We start from the raw sequence: 15,465 nt of genomic DNA, 5'->3' as shown, positions 1-15,465 counted from the left end.
GCTACATTGCGCATGTCGCAGATGTGCATTGCCGCTCTCTCATTGCTGGGATGCACGGCTGTTCATACTTGGATTTGGGCGTGTGGATATGCATATCGATCCTGCGTTTGCTACTATAACAAACAATGCAGTCCCCGCATAGCCTATTTGCCCGCAGAATAACGTTGTGACAACTCCGTACCATCATACTCTATCATCACACTAGCATTTGAATACCTAAATCAATCAGCATACAAGCGCACCAGCGCCAGCCTACCATGGCCACACTCACTAACTTGAAGCGCGCCCTAATACTCAACGCCAACGCCATAATCTCCTCCTCCCCCAGAAACTCTCTAACCGACGAGCAATATGCAGCCGGCTTCGACGCCTTTATCCAAGGTCATGGATGGGCAACCTACCGCGACTTCATCATTCCCGAACTATCCTACCTGCTGGCCCCTCTGCATAAATCGAACGCCCTGGTTTCGGTTCTGGAGATAGGGCCAGGGCCAAAGAGCGTTTTTGGTCATCTACCCGAGAGCCTGAGAAGGAAAATTGGGACATATACTGCTTTTGAGCCTAATCTATTGTTCGCGTTGCAGTTGAAGAAGTTTTTGAGCAGCGATGGAAAGTCGGGTACGATGTCGAACGCTCCATTCGTAGGCTTAGAGAACGGTCCTACCATCCATCAGGCTCCATTTGGTTCAGATGACGAAATGGCAAGGATCAAGAAGTACGACATCATCCTGTTTTGCCATAGCATGTATGGTATGAAGCCGCAGCACAAGTTTATTCAGCAGGCGTTGAAGATGCTCATCGACGGTGGAGTTGTCGCCGTCTTCCATCGCGCCGAAGGTCTGCACATCGATGGTTTGGCCTATCACCATACAGCTTCCTCTCCTACTGGGCTCGTCGGTGTAGCAGACGATGACGACGCGTTGGATCGCTTTGCGTCTTTCGTCGCTGGCTTCACCATGCAAGATACTGACGAAGACAAGGCTGTTCGAGCGTTGTGGCGAAAGCTATGCCGTGATTTGGCCCGCCATGAAGATGCTCATCCGAAAATCCTTCTATTCAGTGCGCCTGAAGTGATGATGACTTTTAACCAACACGCAGATACGGTGTCAGAGTTGGAGATGTGTATGCCTCTGGTGCTAGAGAAGAGAATGGTTAAGAGCAAGGAAGCTCGTCTGCAGCACCCTGCCACTATTGTTAGACCGGAGAGCGTGGAGAACGTGCGAGATTGCATCCGGTGGGCACTCAAGCATGGGCTGGGTTTGACTGTTGTTGGTGGAGGACATAGTGCGCACTGTCTCAGGTCCAATGTTGTGGCTATTGACATGAGTGCTTTCGACGATGTACATGTGCTTAGAGGGGTAGAGAAGGATGAAAAGGAAGACACTAGCTCAGGTGCATTGGTCGTCGTCGGGGCCGGATGTAAGACAGATGACATCATCAGCAAGACGCTAAGTGAGGATCTTACGGTACCCCTAGGATCTCGTCCAAGTGTTGGAATTGGCCTCTGTTTACAGGGTGGCATCGGACATCTTACTAGACTACATGGACTCACCTGCGATAACATAGTTGGCGCTGTGATGGTCAGCGTAGCTTCTGGAGAGATCTTCTATGTCGGTGGTGTTCCGAGTGAGCATCGCCCAGTGGGAGCCAGCCGTCCTGACAACGAAGCTGACGTACTGTGGGCTCTGAAAGGCGCCGGAACGAACTTTGGTGTTGTGATCAGCGTCATAGTGAAGGCTCATCCCGCTCCAACCTACGTAACGCGGAATTGGGTACTTCCACTGAGTGGCAAGGCCGATGCCAAGAGAAGACTTCGCGATTTCGATGAGATAGTCGCAAAAGAGTGCGATTCCCTTTGCTCAGCTGACGCATACCTCTATTGGGAGAACGGACGACTGAACCTTGGAATGACGACATATGAAATACTCACATCCTCCACGCCACCTACGATAAGCAGATCCAAGCCCGAAGGCGATATATGGGGAACAGAGAGCAACTTCAAAACCATGAACGGCTCGGAAGCGTTCGAGGCCGAGATGTACATGTCCGCAATGCACGGTGGGCACGGCGGCGGCAAAACGTCATCCTTCAAACGATGTGTGTTTCTCAAGGGTATTGGAAAGTATAGGATTGCTCATCGCTTAGTCGCAGCGGTCGAATCTCGTCCATCGCCATTCTGCTATCTTCATCTGCTACACGGTGGCGGAAAGGCTCGCGATGTCGCATGGAATGCAACTGCTTTTGGTTGTCGAGACTGGGACTTCGCTTGCGTCATCACGGGGGTATGGCCTCGGCATGAAGATGGTACTCATGTTATGCATGCTTCAGTGCAATGGGTATACAAAGTCGTCGAGAGCTTACTGCCCTTGAGCGATGGGACGTACGGAGCGGATCTTGGCCCAGACCCCCGAGATGGACCGTTAGCTGAGCGAGCTTTCGGACCGAATGCCGTACGTCTCGGTTGTCTCAAGCGCGTGATGGATCCTCACAACGTGTTGGCATGGACTTGTCCGCTGCCGAAACCACCATTGCCAAAGCTCATCATCCTTGTTACTGGTGAACATGGTGCTGGTAAAGACTATTGTGCTGCCGTATGGGTTTCCGTCTTCACGGCACTACAAGGCAACGCGTCTTTCTCAATGCTCGGCATCCGCGCGCAAACTGTACGCATTAGTGACGCGACGAAAAGTGAATACGCTGAGGCTACAGGTGCTGAATTTGGTCGCCTCTTAGAGGACCGTGCGTACAAGGAGCAGCATCGTGCAAAGTTGACGGCCTTCTACCAGGAGCAGATGCGACGACGACCGAGGTTACCCGAAGACCACTTCCAGAAACTCGTGCATGATGCCACAGACGCGAATATCGATGTTCTGTTCATCACAGGTATGAGAGATGAGGCACCTGTCGCATGCTTCTGCCATCTAGTGCCGGAGAGTAAAGTGATCGAAGTCCACGTTGAAGCCAGTGAGGCCTTACGAGTCGTTCGTGGGGTAGTGGCCGATAATGAGGAAAAAGTGACGGCTTCGCAATATCGCCCAGACTTGACCTTCGAAAACGACCTACCAGGAGAAAAGGCAGTACGTGAGTTTGCTGAATCTCACTTAATTCCGTTGATTCACAACGACCTCCATCGACTGGCTGATATGGTGTGCTCAGTCCCAGATTTCCCCAGGCCAGGCATCCAGTTTCGGCATGTACTTGGGATCTCGCAGCGGCCAGGCGGTCTTGCTCTTTGCGCATCACTGCTACAGAGTCATTTCACCGGAACTTGGGCAAAAGTTGATGCCATCGTATGTTGCGAGGTGGGCGGCCTCGTTTTTGCGCCGGCGTTGGCCTCGCAGGTTGGAGTGCCCCTTTTGCCGATTCGCGAAGCTGGTAAGCTTCCACCGCCTACCTTCTCCGTCACCAAAGATGCGTCGTATATCTCTTCTTTAGCTTCTGATCAACCAAAGGTCGAGAAGCGCATTGATATAGAGCGGGGCGCAATCCTCGGCTGCGAGACAATTGTAGTGGTGGATGATGTATTGTCGACAGGTGAGACGCTTTGCGCGGTACTATCTCTTTTGAAAGAGGCTGGTGTAGAGACCGTCATGGCCGTGGTCGTCGCAGAATTTCCAGCCCATCGTGGGCGTAGGTTATTGCGAGAGCGTGGATTCGGTATGGTTAATGTGCAGAGCCTGCTTGTGTTTGGTGGTAATTAGGGTGACGTGAGAGAGCGATGCATCTGGATGCTGATGACGAAGGGTTGAAAGTACTGGTAGCGTGCTGAGTAATTAAACGCGTCTTCCCCACCTACCGCGTCGCGCGTTTCTTGACAAGCTTCACCAACATCCAATTAGCTTCAGCCAACACCTCGAAATCCGCACATATATCAAGAAATCACGATATTCAGTCACTGTGTTTTCTCTCTCTATCCAGTGACTCTATCGTGGCACTCTCCCCTCTCGAGCAGACCTTACTAGTTGTTCAGATGCGTAGCGATGACACGCTAGATACTACAGCGAAGACAAGGGCCATCATAATCTATTCACCTGCTTAGCGCGAAGTACAGGCGTTGACATCTTTATATTTCAGCATTTCTCTACGCCATGCTAAACTGATAGGTGCTATGCCTTCATTCCCATTCACCGATGATAGAGCCTACTGCGCCCGACGAAACTTTCGCGCACCTTCGCTGGATGTGTTTCCAGCTCTGCGCTTCTAGGAATCTTGATTCATCATCAGGGTAGCCTTTCGTCCGGAAACTGCGATAGCCATTCTTCATATAACTCAACCTGATCCACCGGAGCCATGATTTGGAACTCGACATCTTGACGAGCTCGAAGGCGCGTGCGAAACTCTTGAACCAAACGCCCTTCACGTACCCCTGAAAACGCGAAACGAAGAAAGCCGGGGTACCTTTGGTGATTAGACAGAGCGTGAATGCCTTCTACCATGCTGGAGTCCATCTGCAGCCGTGCAGAGCGCAGTTGTGGAAGCGAGTGCAGTACGCCTACAAGATGGTCCATGCTAGGACTACTAAGAGGATGACCGCGTAAGAAGAAATTCTCCATCCCCATCCGGTCCGGAGGGCCCATCATCATGTGTATCGGTAGATATAGACCGAAGGTCTGCAAATTCTTGCACTCCCGCAAAAATGTGACCATGGCTTGGTAATTCAGATGATGATGATCTGGAGATCTTGCGGATACTGGATATGCACTTAGGCCTGCAAGAGCGCTTCTGCCATGGGGACCGATCTTCTTAAGGAACTGAACAACGAGGGAGCAGCAGGACGGTTGGACGGAAGGGCGTAGGTCGACCTTGATGCGAGACCAGAAGAACGTATGTACCTCCTGCCGAAGCTGCTTGTTCAAGGCGGCGATAACGTTCAACACCGAAAGGGTACGAAGCTCCGGAAGGTGTGCCACAGGATCACCCAAAAAGAAAAAGACAATGCTGACAGGGATTACCCAATTTCCGGCTTCTGCATAATCGCCCGAGTCCTCCATCTCAACCTCACTTGATTTTCCTGAAAAAGGGTCGAAGAGGGCGAGATCGTAGATCATGTTTCGCATCTCGCCAGGCAAGTCCGTAAAGGATACTCTAGAGGATTCTGCCTTGAACTTGCTGGTAAGCATGAGTTTTGCGCGTTCACGTAGACGCCGAACTTGATACGTCGCCGATCCCCTCTCGTGTTCTGCACGCATCCATCTAAAATGCCCCTCCAGCCTAGCGACCATGTGTAGCTTCTTTCCATAGTCGAACATTCCGCGCAGTTTTATTTCCTTTCGAAGGATCACATACTTCATCGATGCGAAATCTGGCATGTTGTTGGCTTCGAGGCTGGCAAGCCTTGCTGGAGAAGCGATGTAACATCGGTAACCCATTCCAGACGTGTACGGTGCTGCTTGTTGCGACATACTTGGTATCGTTGATGATGGTTGGGGAGTCTTGATGGATCGGTAATGTATGTAAAGGCGTAAGGTCCTGAGAACCTATCGTATTTATAATGTAGAAGGGCGGGTGCTGGGGGCACGTGCGATTCTCACGCTGTGGTTGTCCATTCCGTAGCACGGACGTGAATAGTGGAGTATCGCAACGCTCTCTAGCCCTGATTTGGTCTCGTCGAACTACACATATTGATACGCCAGTACGCTTGCCTTTTCGCTAGGAGCTTGCTGCACTCTCGGCGGCGAGAGAAACTACGGATCTTGGTACCGTTCGAAACACACGGGAAATGATGCGGTTGTATGGAAGAGATAGGACGTCTTCACGACGTCCATTGAAGTCGTGGATATATGAGACTGTCACCGTCCTGCAACAAACGTCGAGTGTATGATGTCTTCATTGCTGCTTTCCGTGGGGAGTACTAGCTTCCTGTACTGTGTGGCCTTCACGTAACTATCGCATGAGATTCAGGCAGCGGTACCCGCTTGGAAGCTATTCCAAAGATGCCAGGGAAGCGGAGCGTGCACGCGTCGTGCTGGGTTGCTCGCTACGTGTCAGGCGAGTTGTGCGCTTGGTCACGATCCAACTACACCCATCCCCTGGTGACGGAAATTATGCTTGCTACTCCAACGTGGTATTTCTACAACTATGTTCCCTTCAGCTTAATTCCATCATTAACATCATCATCCAGGATCTTTAGCTATACCTTTCCCCTAACGTCTTCAACCTGGGTGACCGTCGCTTCTGACAGCCTTCACCTTCGATATTCGGGTGACCGCCGCTCTCACATCGTGCCGCGATCTTTCCAAAGCCGTCTCTTGCCTTCTGTCTTTTACTTCTCGACGTGAAGGAGGATTAAGTGCTTCCGCGCCAGATGGAGCGCCTTCCTGTCTGTATATAATCTGCCCCCCACCTACTCTCCCTTCTTCTTTCGTTCCTACATCTACAACGAAAACAGTATCTCCCCCTGAGCACTGCCCTTCTGACTACTTTGCAACACATATAGTAAGTCCCGTCATTCCTTCATTGGAGACAACTTAGCTGATAGGCTTCATAAGTTTCCAAATCCCAGATCATCAAGAACGTTCCAAGATGTCGGACAACAACGCCTTCAACGCCAAGATCGAATACCTCCAAGGTCGCAGTCGCAAGACCAGCCACGAAGTCAACGACTTCGAAGCCTACGCGGACGGCAGCATGATAGTATACTGGCGCTCGTATAAGAGCAAGCCCGCCAACTACAACCACGATTCGGATGTCTCTACAGTTGTAGACGTTAGCAACGCCATAGTAAGCTCCTCCAACTTCTCTTCACAGAGTTTCAACACCAACTCATCGCTCATCCTTTTTCACCTTCACCCCGCAATCTATTTATCAACTACTGACACTCATCAGGATCTCGTGGAGAACAACGAGAATGCGATGGATCAGATCATTTGGGGCATGACACATCGCGACGATGTCCACCCTGGCATCGCGTCTATTGTTTCCAACGCGGCGTTGGTCGATCTCCTGCTAGTACGTCATTACAAGAAGTGGGGCGGCCTTGTTCTTCCTCCTCTTCAGGCAGCTCGAGGGCTACAAGATTCCCAAGAGGTTGTCGCCGAGCAAGAGAAGCAGCGGGGACTAACTTGGGCCTCTGGTAGGTCCATGATGAAGTACCCTAACTGGTAAGATATGAGACGACTTCTTGCTGTTTCGAGATGCGACTGACATATGATCAATAGGCGCGAGACTCGCAGTAAGATACCGCCTCCTGGCTTTCAGGCTCCTATTGCTCCGCCTACGGCTGCTCCTGGTCCCCGTGGTGATGCCGGACGCGGACGAGGTGGAAATCGTAGTCGTGGAGGCTTTGGCGGTGGGTACTAGCTCGTTGAGAATGGATGAAGACCTAAAAACATATGAAGTGTGACGAAAGAGCCTTAGTTCAGCAGACGCAGGCATGCGACGCTGGATAGAATAGCTCGAGTATAGACAGGGACATACTTATATAACGTCACTTGTCGGCCTTAGTCACTTGGGATGGGATAGAATGTAGAAGTTAGTACATTCCTGTCCCCATATCAAAATGCGTTGGTATGTTTCGCGGTGGTCTCTTCGAACACGTTGTTTCCTCTAGTAAATCGATGTATATGCTAAACATATTTGACAGCAAGAACGCAATAGTCGCCATAAGCTTGCTATGAACGACAACACCAACACCGCCTTGCATGTATTGATCGTCACAATGTACTGAAACATCCCACAGTGAGTTTTTGATACACACTTCACAAGATAATAAGTCGATGTATTTGGCATAGCCCTTCGGGTACACGGGATTACCCCGCAACGCACGCGCCAGGGTGAGCATCTACCCAACCGGGCACCAACTCAAAGAGCACTACATCCCCACCATTTCGCGCTGATTCGTCCTATACCGCGCTACCCCAGCTCCACGAGCCCTTGATTCTTTGTAGACGCCCCAAAAGATGGACTAGGCCCAAACCTAAAATGCTGCGTGATCGACCCACACGGACTGATTCCGCTGCCCAGCGAGGTGACAGCCTTGAGGGTGGTAATAATATACTCTGACACGATAATAAATGCTAGACTGCTAAATCAAAGATGCTGGATCGGTTCCTTCGTTGCGCTATGGTGAGATTCTATAAGCAAGGGCGTTAGCTCATGCGAAGTAAGCCTCTTGCATTTGGTACATTGCGTGACGTGGAAGCACGTCCCGTTGCGCTACCGTGCAGTGCGGTTCCGTTCCGTGGCACATAGCTCGGACTAACTAAGCGTTTGGGTACTTTATATGGCCTTTGACCTCGTGCAGGGAATGTGAAGGTGAACATCCTCTTTGGAAACTCAAAATCGCAGCCATGTCTCTTGAACGCGTCGACTCGGTTGACCCTACGGAGGTCTACGACTACATTATCTGCGGGTAAATTGAGCCCTTATAAAGAAGACTGTCGGATCGGATTCCGACTATTAGATCCTTGAAGGACGAGTGCTAACGAAAACCTATCAGTGGTGGCACATCAGGCTGCGTGATAGCAGGCCGTCTCGCGGAAGACCTCAATGCCAAAATTCTGGTCCTAGAAGCCGGACCTGACAATGCCGATCTTGAGAATGTACATATGGCAGGAGGGTGGGTTGTCTTTTGTTCATGGCGTTAGTTGAATCCTTGCTCATTAGTCCGTTGCAGATGGAGCAAGAATTTCGACAGCGAAACAGACTGGAACATCGTCACAGAGCCCATGCCCAAGGTCGACAACAGGCAGGTCAAAGTCAGCAGAGGGCGCTTCCTTGGTGGATCGAGTGGTGTTAACGGCACGCTTTGTATACGGGGTACGAAGCAGGATTATGATGATTGGGGGATGGACGAGTGGACTGGGGATAAGATGTTTGAGTACATGAAGAAGGTAAGCTGTGAAGATTTGGAGCTACTTTGGTATGGAAGCTGACCTTGACACAGTCTGAGACCTTTCATGAGAAAGACTGGCATAAAGCTGATATGTCGGTCCATGGGACGTCAGGACCTCTGCACACCGAACCCCATGACCTAGCACCCATCTCTGAACGCGTCAGAGAAAGCCTTGTGGACCAGGGCCTTCCTTACCACGCCGACATGTTTTCGACTGGAGAGACGCCACATGGATGTGGAGACGTACCACGAACAGTGCATCAAGGTATCCGAAGTACAGCTGCCGACTTCATCACCAAGGGCTATCGACGGGAAAACATTACAATAAAGACTGAAGTAACTGTCGACAAGCTGCTCTTCAGCCAAGACTCCAGAGAACTCACAGCAACCGGTGTTGCTACCATAACGAAGACCGGCAAAAAGATCGATTACCAAGCCAGAAAAGAAGTCATCGTCGCAGCAGGCGCATACTGCAGTCCACCAATCTTGATGCGTTCAGGTCTTGGGCCAAAAGAACAGCTAGAAAAGCATGATATCGAGTGTCTCGTCGACCTACCTGGTGTAGGAGGAAACTTGATGGATCACATCGTACGTATACCACCTAAACCCCGGTCTCCCCCAGCACCAACAACCCAGCCCAACTAACACAAAAACCACAGCTCTGCTTCATCTTCTACGAAGTCTCCGAGCCCAACCTAACAAACGATCACCTCGCCTACCATGACAACGCCATAGCATCAACCTACGCTCTCTACCAAGAAAAGAAAACCGGAATCCTCTCCACCTTCCCCTTCGGCATATTCGGCTACGCCCGCCTCGACGAACGCCTCGCCGACTCCCCCCTCTGGACCAACGCACCCCGTGCCCCAGGCCGCGACCCCATGGGCCTCACCCCCTCGCAACCCAACATCGAGTTCTGGAACACCGAACTCTACGGCGGGCCCAAGCAATACGCTGATTTCCCAGTCGACCATAAACAAGCGTTCGCCATGTGCGCTTTGTTGTTTAACCAGCATAGCAGGGGGAGCGTGAAGTTGAAGAGCAAGGACGCGACGGAGAACCCCGTGGTGGACCACGCGTATCTTGAGGACCCGCTCGATATGCTGGTCATGAGTGAGGCGTGTCGGTTTGCTAACGAAATTATCATGAAGGGCAAGGGAACGAAGGATGTTATTAAAGGGAGTTGGCCAGAGGGGTTGGCGCATCATGAGTTTAAGAGTAGGGAAGAGTGGGAGCCGCATGTTAGGGAACATGCTACGACTTGTAAGTCGATACTGTTATTTTGTGGCATGTTGAGATGATGCTGATACCTCCTCGCTACTTAGGCTACCACGCATCAGGTACCTGCGCGATGGGTAAACCGGACGATCCAAATGCCGTTCTCGACTCGCGACTTCGTGTCCGTGGTGTAAGGAATTTACGTGTCGCGGATGTGTCTTCTATCCCCAAGGTGAACAATGGACATACGCAGATGGTGGCGTACGGGATAGGGGAGGGGGCTGCGGAGATGATTAAAGAGGATGCTAGGAATGCTGAGAGTAACTTTCTGAAGCTTACGGCTGACGTTAAGAGTATGGCGGTTTAAAACTAAAGGGGACTAGTGTGATTTAGGTTAGCAAGAGAGAGGGTGGTAGGAAAGGTTGAGAAATATAGTGTTGGTTGAGGGAATGGAAGCATGGGTTGTGAAGGTAATGAGAAGAGCCTCGGTGGCTTACCAGGTTATCGATGGTCATCGTATCAAGCCGGTATATCAGCATTTTGTCAATAAAAATTCCTGGCCATGATCATTCGGCATAGTTCCTACTCTCATCTATATCTTTCGTTCTCTAACTTCCGTGACAGAAGACGTACGCCCGCGTGTACTATGTACCACCGTCTTCGCGTCCCTTCCGTTCTTAGCCTGCTCTCCTTTCATCTTCTCCCCACCCATCCTAATGCCCTTCCATCTCACCTCCCCATCCCCTACTACTCGTTCATATCCCCAAACCACACTTCCAACTAACATGCATAACATCAAGACCAGATCAACGATATGAACCCCCCACCACCAATGCTGGATACCCACCCCACACGAACTGAACTCAAAGACCCATTCCCCCTTCTCTCCTTTGTCCTGGTCGAACCAGCCTGATAGGAACCCAGCATAGCCAGAGTATTCTCCCATCATACTGCGGAGCGTGATTTCGCGGATATGGGGTGCGTCGTTGATGGATGTGCAGGTATTATCGCTGCTTATATCGTATGGGCGGGTGGGGAAGCGGTGAGCGCGCCATTTGGGTGGGGCAGGAGCTTCCAGAGACGGCTCCGGAGTAGGCTCTGGTGGAGAATCGGAGGGCGTATCAGTTTGAGTGACGGTGTCGGCGTCAGTGTCGTTGGCAGCCACGACGTTGATATCCACGCCATCTATATCCATACTCGTAGCGATCATGGTGTCGTTCGCGGTGCTGGCCGGCCAGTATGCTTCCTCCCTCTTCACATTTGCCACCTGACACATATCCTGTACGCCAGGCTGCCGAATGTAATGCACAACGTCACAGCCAGCGTGATCGTGTCCGTTGAGTATAATGCCCCTTCTACCCTGCCCTCCGCCTTCAGCATCTTTGTTCGCACTCATACCAAATAAGCCTTCAAGAACAATTTTACTAGCATGGACCGACAGCATATTCTGCTCCTTGAGCCCCTGGCCTCCCTCGAAGAAATCGAAATAGGGTGCGTCGACACAGATACCTGCTTCCTTTTCGAGCGGAATATGTGTGAGGAGGATAGTAGCGTGTGTTTTATCGTCCACGGGGAGGGAGGAGGTTATGATGTGATTCATGAAGGAATAAGTTTCCGTTTGGAGGTCGGAGGACCAGGCAGGTGTGTCGAGGTTCATTGAGTTGAGGATTACAAGGCGGAGTGTTGGTGGTCTGACGTTGTCTTGTGTAGATGTAGATGAGTCGGTCTCTACAGTCTTGTTGGCAGAGCTCAAGGAGTCTGGGAGAGTGAACCAGATGTCCCAATTTGAAGCACCAAACGCTTTTTCGAAGCGCTCGATACGCGATTCGTCGATGTCGCCGGCGTAGCCGACATCGTGATTTCCGACGATGTTTATGACGCGCTTTTGCCAGTCTTGATCCGCGCCTAGGACTTCTGTTGTGCCACCCCATAGCGGCTTTCTCTCCTTCTCCTGTTTCCCTTCTACTATCTCCCCTCCTCCTTCTTGCTCTGCCGTCGTCTCTATCGCCTGTTCCGTCTCGCCACCTCCAATCGCCCCAAAGATAACATCCGGCACCTTCTCCAATCCCTTCATAACGATTCCCCAATACCGTCCTGCTCTCTTCCTGAACTCCCCATCCGTGACCCACTGACTGCCCAGCAGATCCCCCAACACACTAATATGCGTAGGTTGTGTCCACCACCTCAGACTCCTCACGATATGCGCAAGATACCAGTCATTGCCCCATAAATCTATTGCCTTCCTCTTCCCCTCTAGCCATTTCCCCGCATCCTTCACAGCACCTCTGGCTGCTTGTGTCAGCAAAACTCGTCTAGCTGCAGAACTGGCCGCATCGCGCAGATTCGGTACGAGGTTTTCGATCGACGGGAAGACAAGCGCATTTGGATCGGGAAGCGAGGAGTCGCCCTCGAGTTGAGGGTCGCCTAAGGAGAGGAGGCGAAACGGTGCGATGACTTGCCCGTGTGCGGAGGAGGTAAACGAGGGTTTAGGAAACGCGCAGCCGTGGAAAATGGGGTAGAGATATAGCCATGTTGTGCCGATCAAGGCTATGGGAAATAAGCACAGGGCGACGCGGAAAAGAAAGCGAGAGAGCTGCATCTATGCCATCTGTGCATGTTCAGGATCGGAAAGGGGGGTGCATGATGTTTTCACATGCCTGCGCGTGTCAACAGCAGTGTCTTGGCCGCGGAGGTTTGGCATGCAGGGGTAATAGCGGAGCCAATGAGAGCGGCGCATTTGCGGGGAAGCATCGCTTTGTTCATCAAGGATATCAAGAGTTCATGTCGTCTATTACGCTCGTCTCTCAACTTTCACAACCGCATACCGCATTTTGTATCCTCAAACCAAGCAATAAAGAAAATGACTGCACGCTGTAACACCATCTACCCTAGCAGATCTCCCAAAGCACCGCCAGGCTTAGATCCTGATTGCGGTGTTTGTGCAGCCGGCGTACTAGGCGTAGAAGCCGGGGCGCCCCAAAGACCTTGAGAAGTCTTCTGCTTTGCCAGGTCGCCCATGGTAACCTTTTGTGTTGGTGTAGAAGCCTTCTTAGGTGCAGCTCCGGCAAGCAGAGAAGCGAAAGCGTCGCCGCCAGCTTTCTTGGGGGCACCTCCGCCAATACCTCCACCAATGCGTCCACCAGGTGACATGACAGAAGGCGTGGACGACGCTGATTGAGGAGCGGGCTGAGGTACGGAAGTAAAGTAGTTCGGGCCTGAGGCTTGGTATCCTGACGGCTGCGGTGGCTGCGAGAAGCTCGAGGTCATGGAGGGAGGTGCGCTCATCTTGTTTGCCGCGGGTGGTGGCGAGACTGTAGCGAGCAGATTGCTGAAGTTGTTGTTCTGTGCAGAAGACTGAGCTTGCGGAGCGGCGAATTGGGTTGATGAGGTAATGGTAGACGTAGACGCAGGGGAGACGATGTTGTAAGCTGGTGCCGCTGGCTTGGATGCAGGTGCTGCCGGTGCTGCAGACTGGAAGTCGTCGAAATCATCGTCGTCGCCAAAGTCGTCACTTGCAGCAGTAACGGGTTGCTTCCCTGCCGAAGTCGACATGGGTGCAGGCTCATCGTCAAAGGCAAGCAAGTCGACGACCGGCTCGGGCGCTTTCGGCTTCGGTTCTTCCTTCTTGACCTCTTTCTTTGCGTGGGCGGTTGTGGGCTCTCTCCGCCGTGCTGGTGCTGGGCTAGCACTCTCGCCCTCGTCGTACTCGTCGTATTCGTCGAACTTGTCGCGTCTCTGTTGTGTGTCTGCGAAGCCAGATTGATTGCCCCCGAAGCCACCGCCGTCGCCATATACTTCCCCTCTGTAGCCGCCATAGTCTGCCCGCTCCTCACTGCCAAACCCTCCGTATCTGCTGCCACCGCCGCTGCCGCTTCCTGATAAGCCACCCATGCCGATGCCGGCTCCGCCCTCGACACCACCAAACTTGTTTCGGTTCGCTCGCGCCTTCTTGCGCTCAGTTCGGATACGGTCGACATCGCTGAGGAGTTCGGCGAGCTCCTTGGCACGGTTGCGCACGTTGATGCCCTGATCTTTGCCGTTCTGGTCAATGAAGTGGAACTGCCGCAGCATCTTGAGGAGGGAGACGTGAGAGCGCGCATCGTCAATAACTCGTTCCGAACCGTTCTTGATTAGGTATTCGAGGAGTTGTAGCGCCTGGCCTGTTAGCGACGCTAGCGACAAGGAGAGCGGCCAAGTACCTTGTAGATCTGTCTCCATTCTTCAGAGGCCTTCTCGGTGAAGCGCTTATAGATCATGGGCATGATCTCGTTCAGTAGTTGGCTACTCTGTTAGCCGTAATCCGCCAGCTCCTTGGGCATCGCCTACTAGTTGAAGGTTCCGTTGGCAATCTCTTGTAGCATAGTCGAGGATGCACCTTGCCGTCTGTCAGCTCAAGCCTTTGCGATGCACCAGGGCCAGCTTACCCCATGGCTCGTTGTTTGTTGCCTCGCGGACCTTGGCCTCCATCTCTGTATAATTCATCACCGCTATGTAGCGCGTTAGCATTGGGCCAGCTGGCTTCACCCTTTCCCTCAGCCTACCATTTTGGGCCTTGCGGAATCCCGCCTTGAGGTCGTAGAGCGTGAGATTGCTCACTTGATCCTTCAAGCTATTGAGATCCATGATTGTAGGTTTTTGGCGCGTTGCTCTGGCGATATGGCGATGTGAGTGTACTGGGATCGAGGTGGCAGCTATGCCCGACCACGGTCTCGGTAGCGGACCACCGAGGGCGCTTTGCGGAAGTGTTTGGAAGGAGAGAGTTATGCGCTCGCGTTAGAGATGTTCGTGTCACGGGGAAGATTATCGACAAGCTCGCAAAGGTCTCTATTTCTAGGAAGGCGTACGACTTGCCCCCGAGCTATACTAGGAAGTAGTCTGAATAGTGAGGGCGCGTGGTTCACGTGACGCAAGCTCGGACCTTTCTAAGGTTCCAAGGTTCTCCCGGATTGAATAACAAGCATACTATAACAGTTGCACGACCTGATGTATAGAAATGGCACAATTCAATAGCATCGTGTGTCTTCGTTGATGCAAGGAATACGACTGCTAACTTCTGGCATCGCAATTACACATACAGAGTCGTCGATTGATGTGAGCAATGAAGCGCCGGATCGGGGAACGCGCTAGACTCGTGCACAAGCTTGAGGTATCCAAAGTTTTCCGTCTGGTCATCCATCCGTCACTACAACTGCTACCTCGTGCCGGCAATCCATCAATTGTATTATATTCCTTGAATCCTGCATATCGTGTTGCATAGCGGCCCGATTCCTCGTATCATTCTCGTAAGTTGCCACCGTTGGCTTTGCGGAACTCGATCATTGAGTTGTGAATAGCTATCTGACAGTACCAAGTACCTCTAAAGTAAGTTTGCACCCCACAAAGTAGCACCAGACATCAGCCTTGCATTCCCAGCA

The 15,465-nt window shown here is 51.9% G+C and overlaps 6 protein-coding genes across 6 annotated transcripts; 3 read left to right on the top strand and 3 right to left on the bottom strand.

Moving 5' to 3' along the window:
• Window positions 1–257: 257 nt before the first annotated feature.
• Window positions 258–3,701, top strand: ALTATR162_LOCUS6927 (uncharacterized protein; the record flags this gene model as incomplete). Its single annotated transcript, XM_043314552.1, has 1 exon — window positions 258–3,701. The coding sequence occupies one exon, from the start codon at window positions 258–260 to the stop codon at window positions 3,699–3,701; it is 3,444 nt and encodes a 1,147-aa protein (XP_043170487.1).
• A 519-nt stretch (window positions 3,702–4,220) lies between these two features.
• On the bottom strand, window positions 4,221–5,402 carry ALTATR162_LOCUS6926 (uncharacterized protein; the record flags this gene model as incomplete). Its single annotated transcript, XM_043314551.1, has 1 exon — window positions 4,221–5,402. The coding sequence occupies one exon, from the start codon at window positions 5,400–5,402 to the stop codon at window positions 4,221–4,223; it is 1,182 nt and encodes a 393-aa protein (XP_043170486.1).
• A 1,120-nt stretch (window positions 5,403–6,522) lies between these two features.
• On the top strand, window positions 6,523–7,299 carry ALTATR162_LOCUS6925 (uncharacterized protein; the record flags this gene model as incomplete). Its single annotated transcript, XM_043314550.1, has 3 exons — window positions 6,523–6,720; window positions 6,826–7,100; window positions 7,158–7,299. The coding sequence occupies 3 exons, from the start codon at window positions 6,523–6,525 to the stop codon at window positions 7,297–7,299; spliced, it is 615 nt and encodes a 204-aa protein (XP_043170485.1).
• A 989-nt stretch (window positions 7,300–8,288) lies between these two features.
• On the top strand, window positions 8,289–10,418 carry ALTATR162_LOCUS6924 (uncharacterized protein; the record flags this gene model as incomplete). The annotated part of the gene is made up of 6 exons (XM_043314549.1): window positions 8,289–8,350; window positions 8,438–8,557; window positions 8,615–8,831; window positions 8,885–9,421; window positions 9,493–10,096; window positions 10,159–10,418. 6 exons carry the CDS (start codon window positions 8,289–8,291, stop codon window positions 10,416–10,418), a joined length of 1,800 nt encoding a protein of 599 aa, XP_043170484.1.
• Window positions 10,419–10,643: 225 nt separating this feature from the next.
• ALTATR162_LOCUS6923 (uncharacterized protein) lies at window positions 10,644–12,650 on the bottom strand (the record flags this gene model as incomplete). Its single annotated transcript, XM_043314548.1, has 1 exon — window positions 10,644–12,650. One exon carries the CDS (start codon window positions 12,648–12,650, stop codon window positions 10,644–10,646), a length of 2,007 nt encoding a protein of 668 aa, XP_043170483.1.
• Window positions 12,651–12,934: 284 nt separating this feature from the next.
• ALTATR162_LOCUS6922 (uncharacterized protein) lies at window positions 12,935–14,674 on the bottom strand (the record flags this gene model as incomplete). Its single annotated transcript, XM_043314547.1, has 5 exons — window positions 12,935–14,206; window positions 14,251–14,332; window positions 14,378–14,426; window positions 14,476–14,538; window positions 14,593–14,674. 5 exons carry the CDS (start codon window positions 14,672–14,674, stop codon window positions 12,935–12,937), a joined length of 1,548 nt encoding a protein of 515 aa, XP_043170482.1.
• Window positions 14,675–15,465: the final 791 nt, after the last annotated feature.

The sequence above is a fragment of the Alternaria atra genome (assembly GCF_907166805.1).
Source record: "Alternaria atra isolate CS162 genome assembly, contig: 25, whole genome shotgun sequence".
Taxonomy (NCBI): Eukaryota; Fungi; Ascomycota; class Dothideomycetes; order Pleosporales; family Pleosporaceae; genus Alternaria; species Alternaria atra.
Note: the sequence above shows the minus strand (reverse complement) of the source record. Positions and strands in the feature narration are given on the sequence as shown.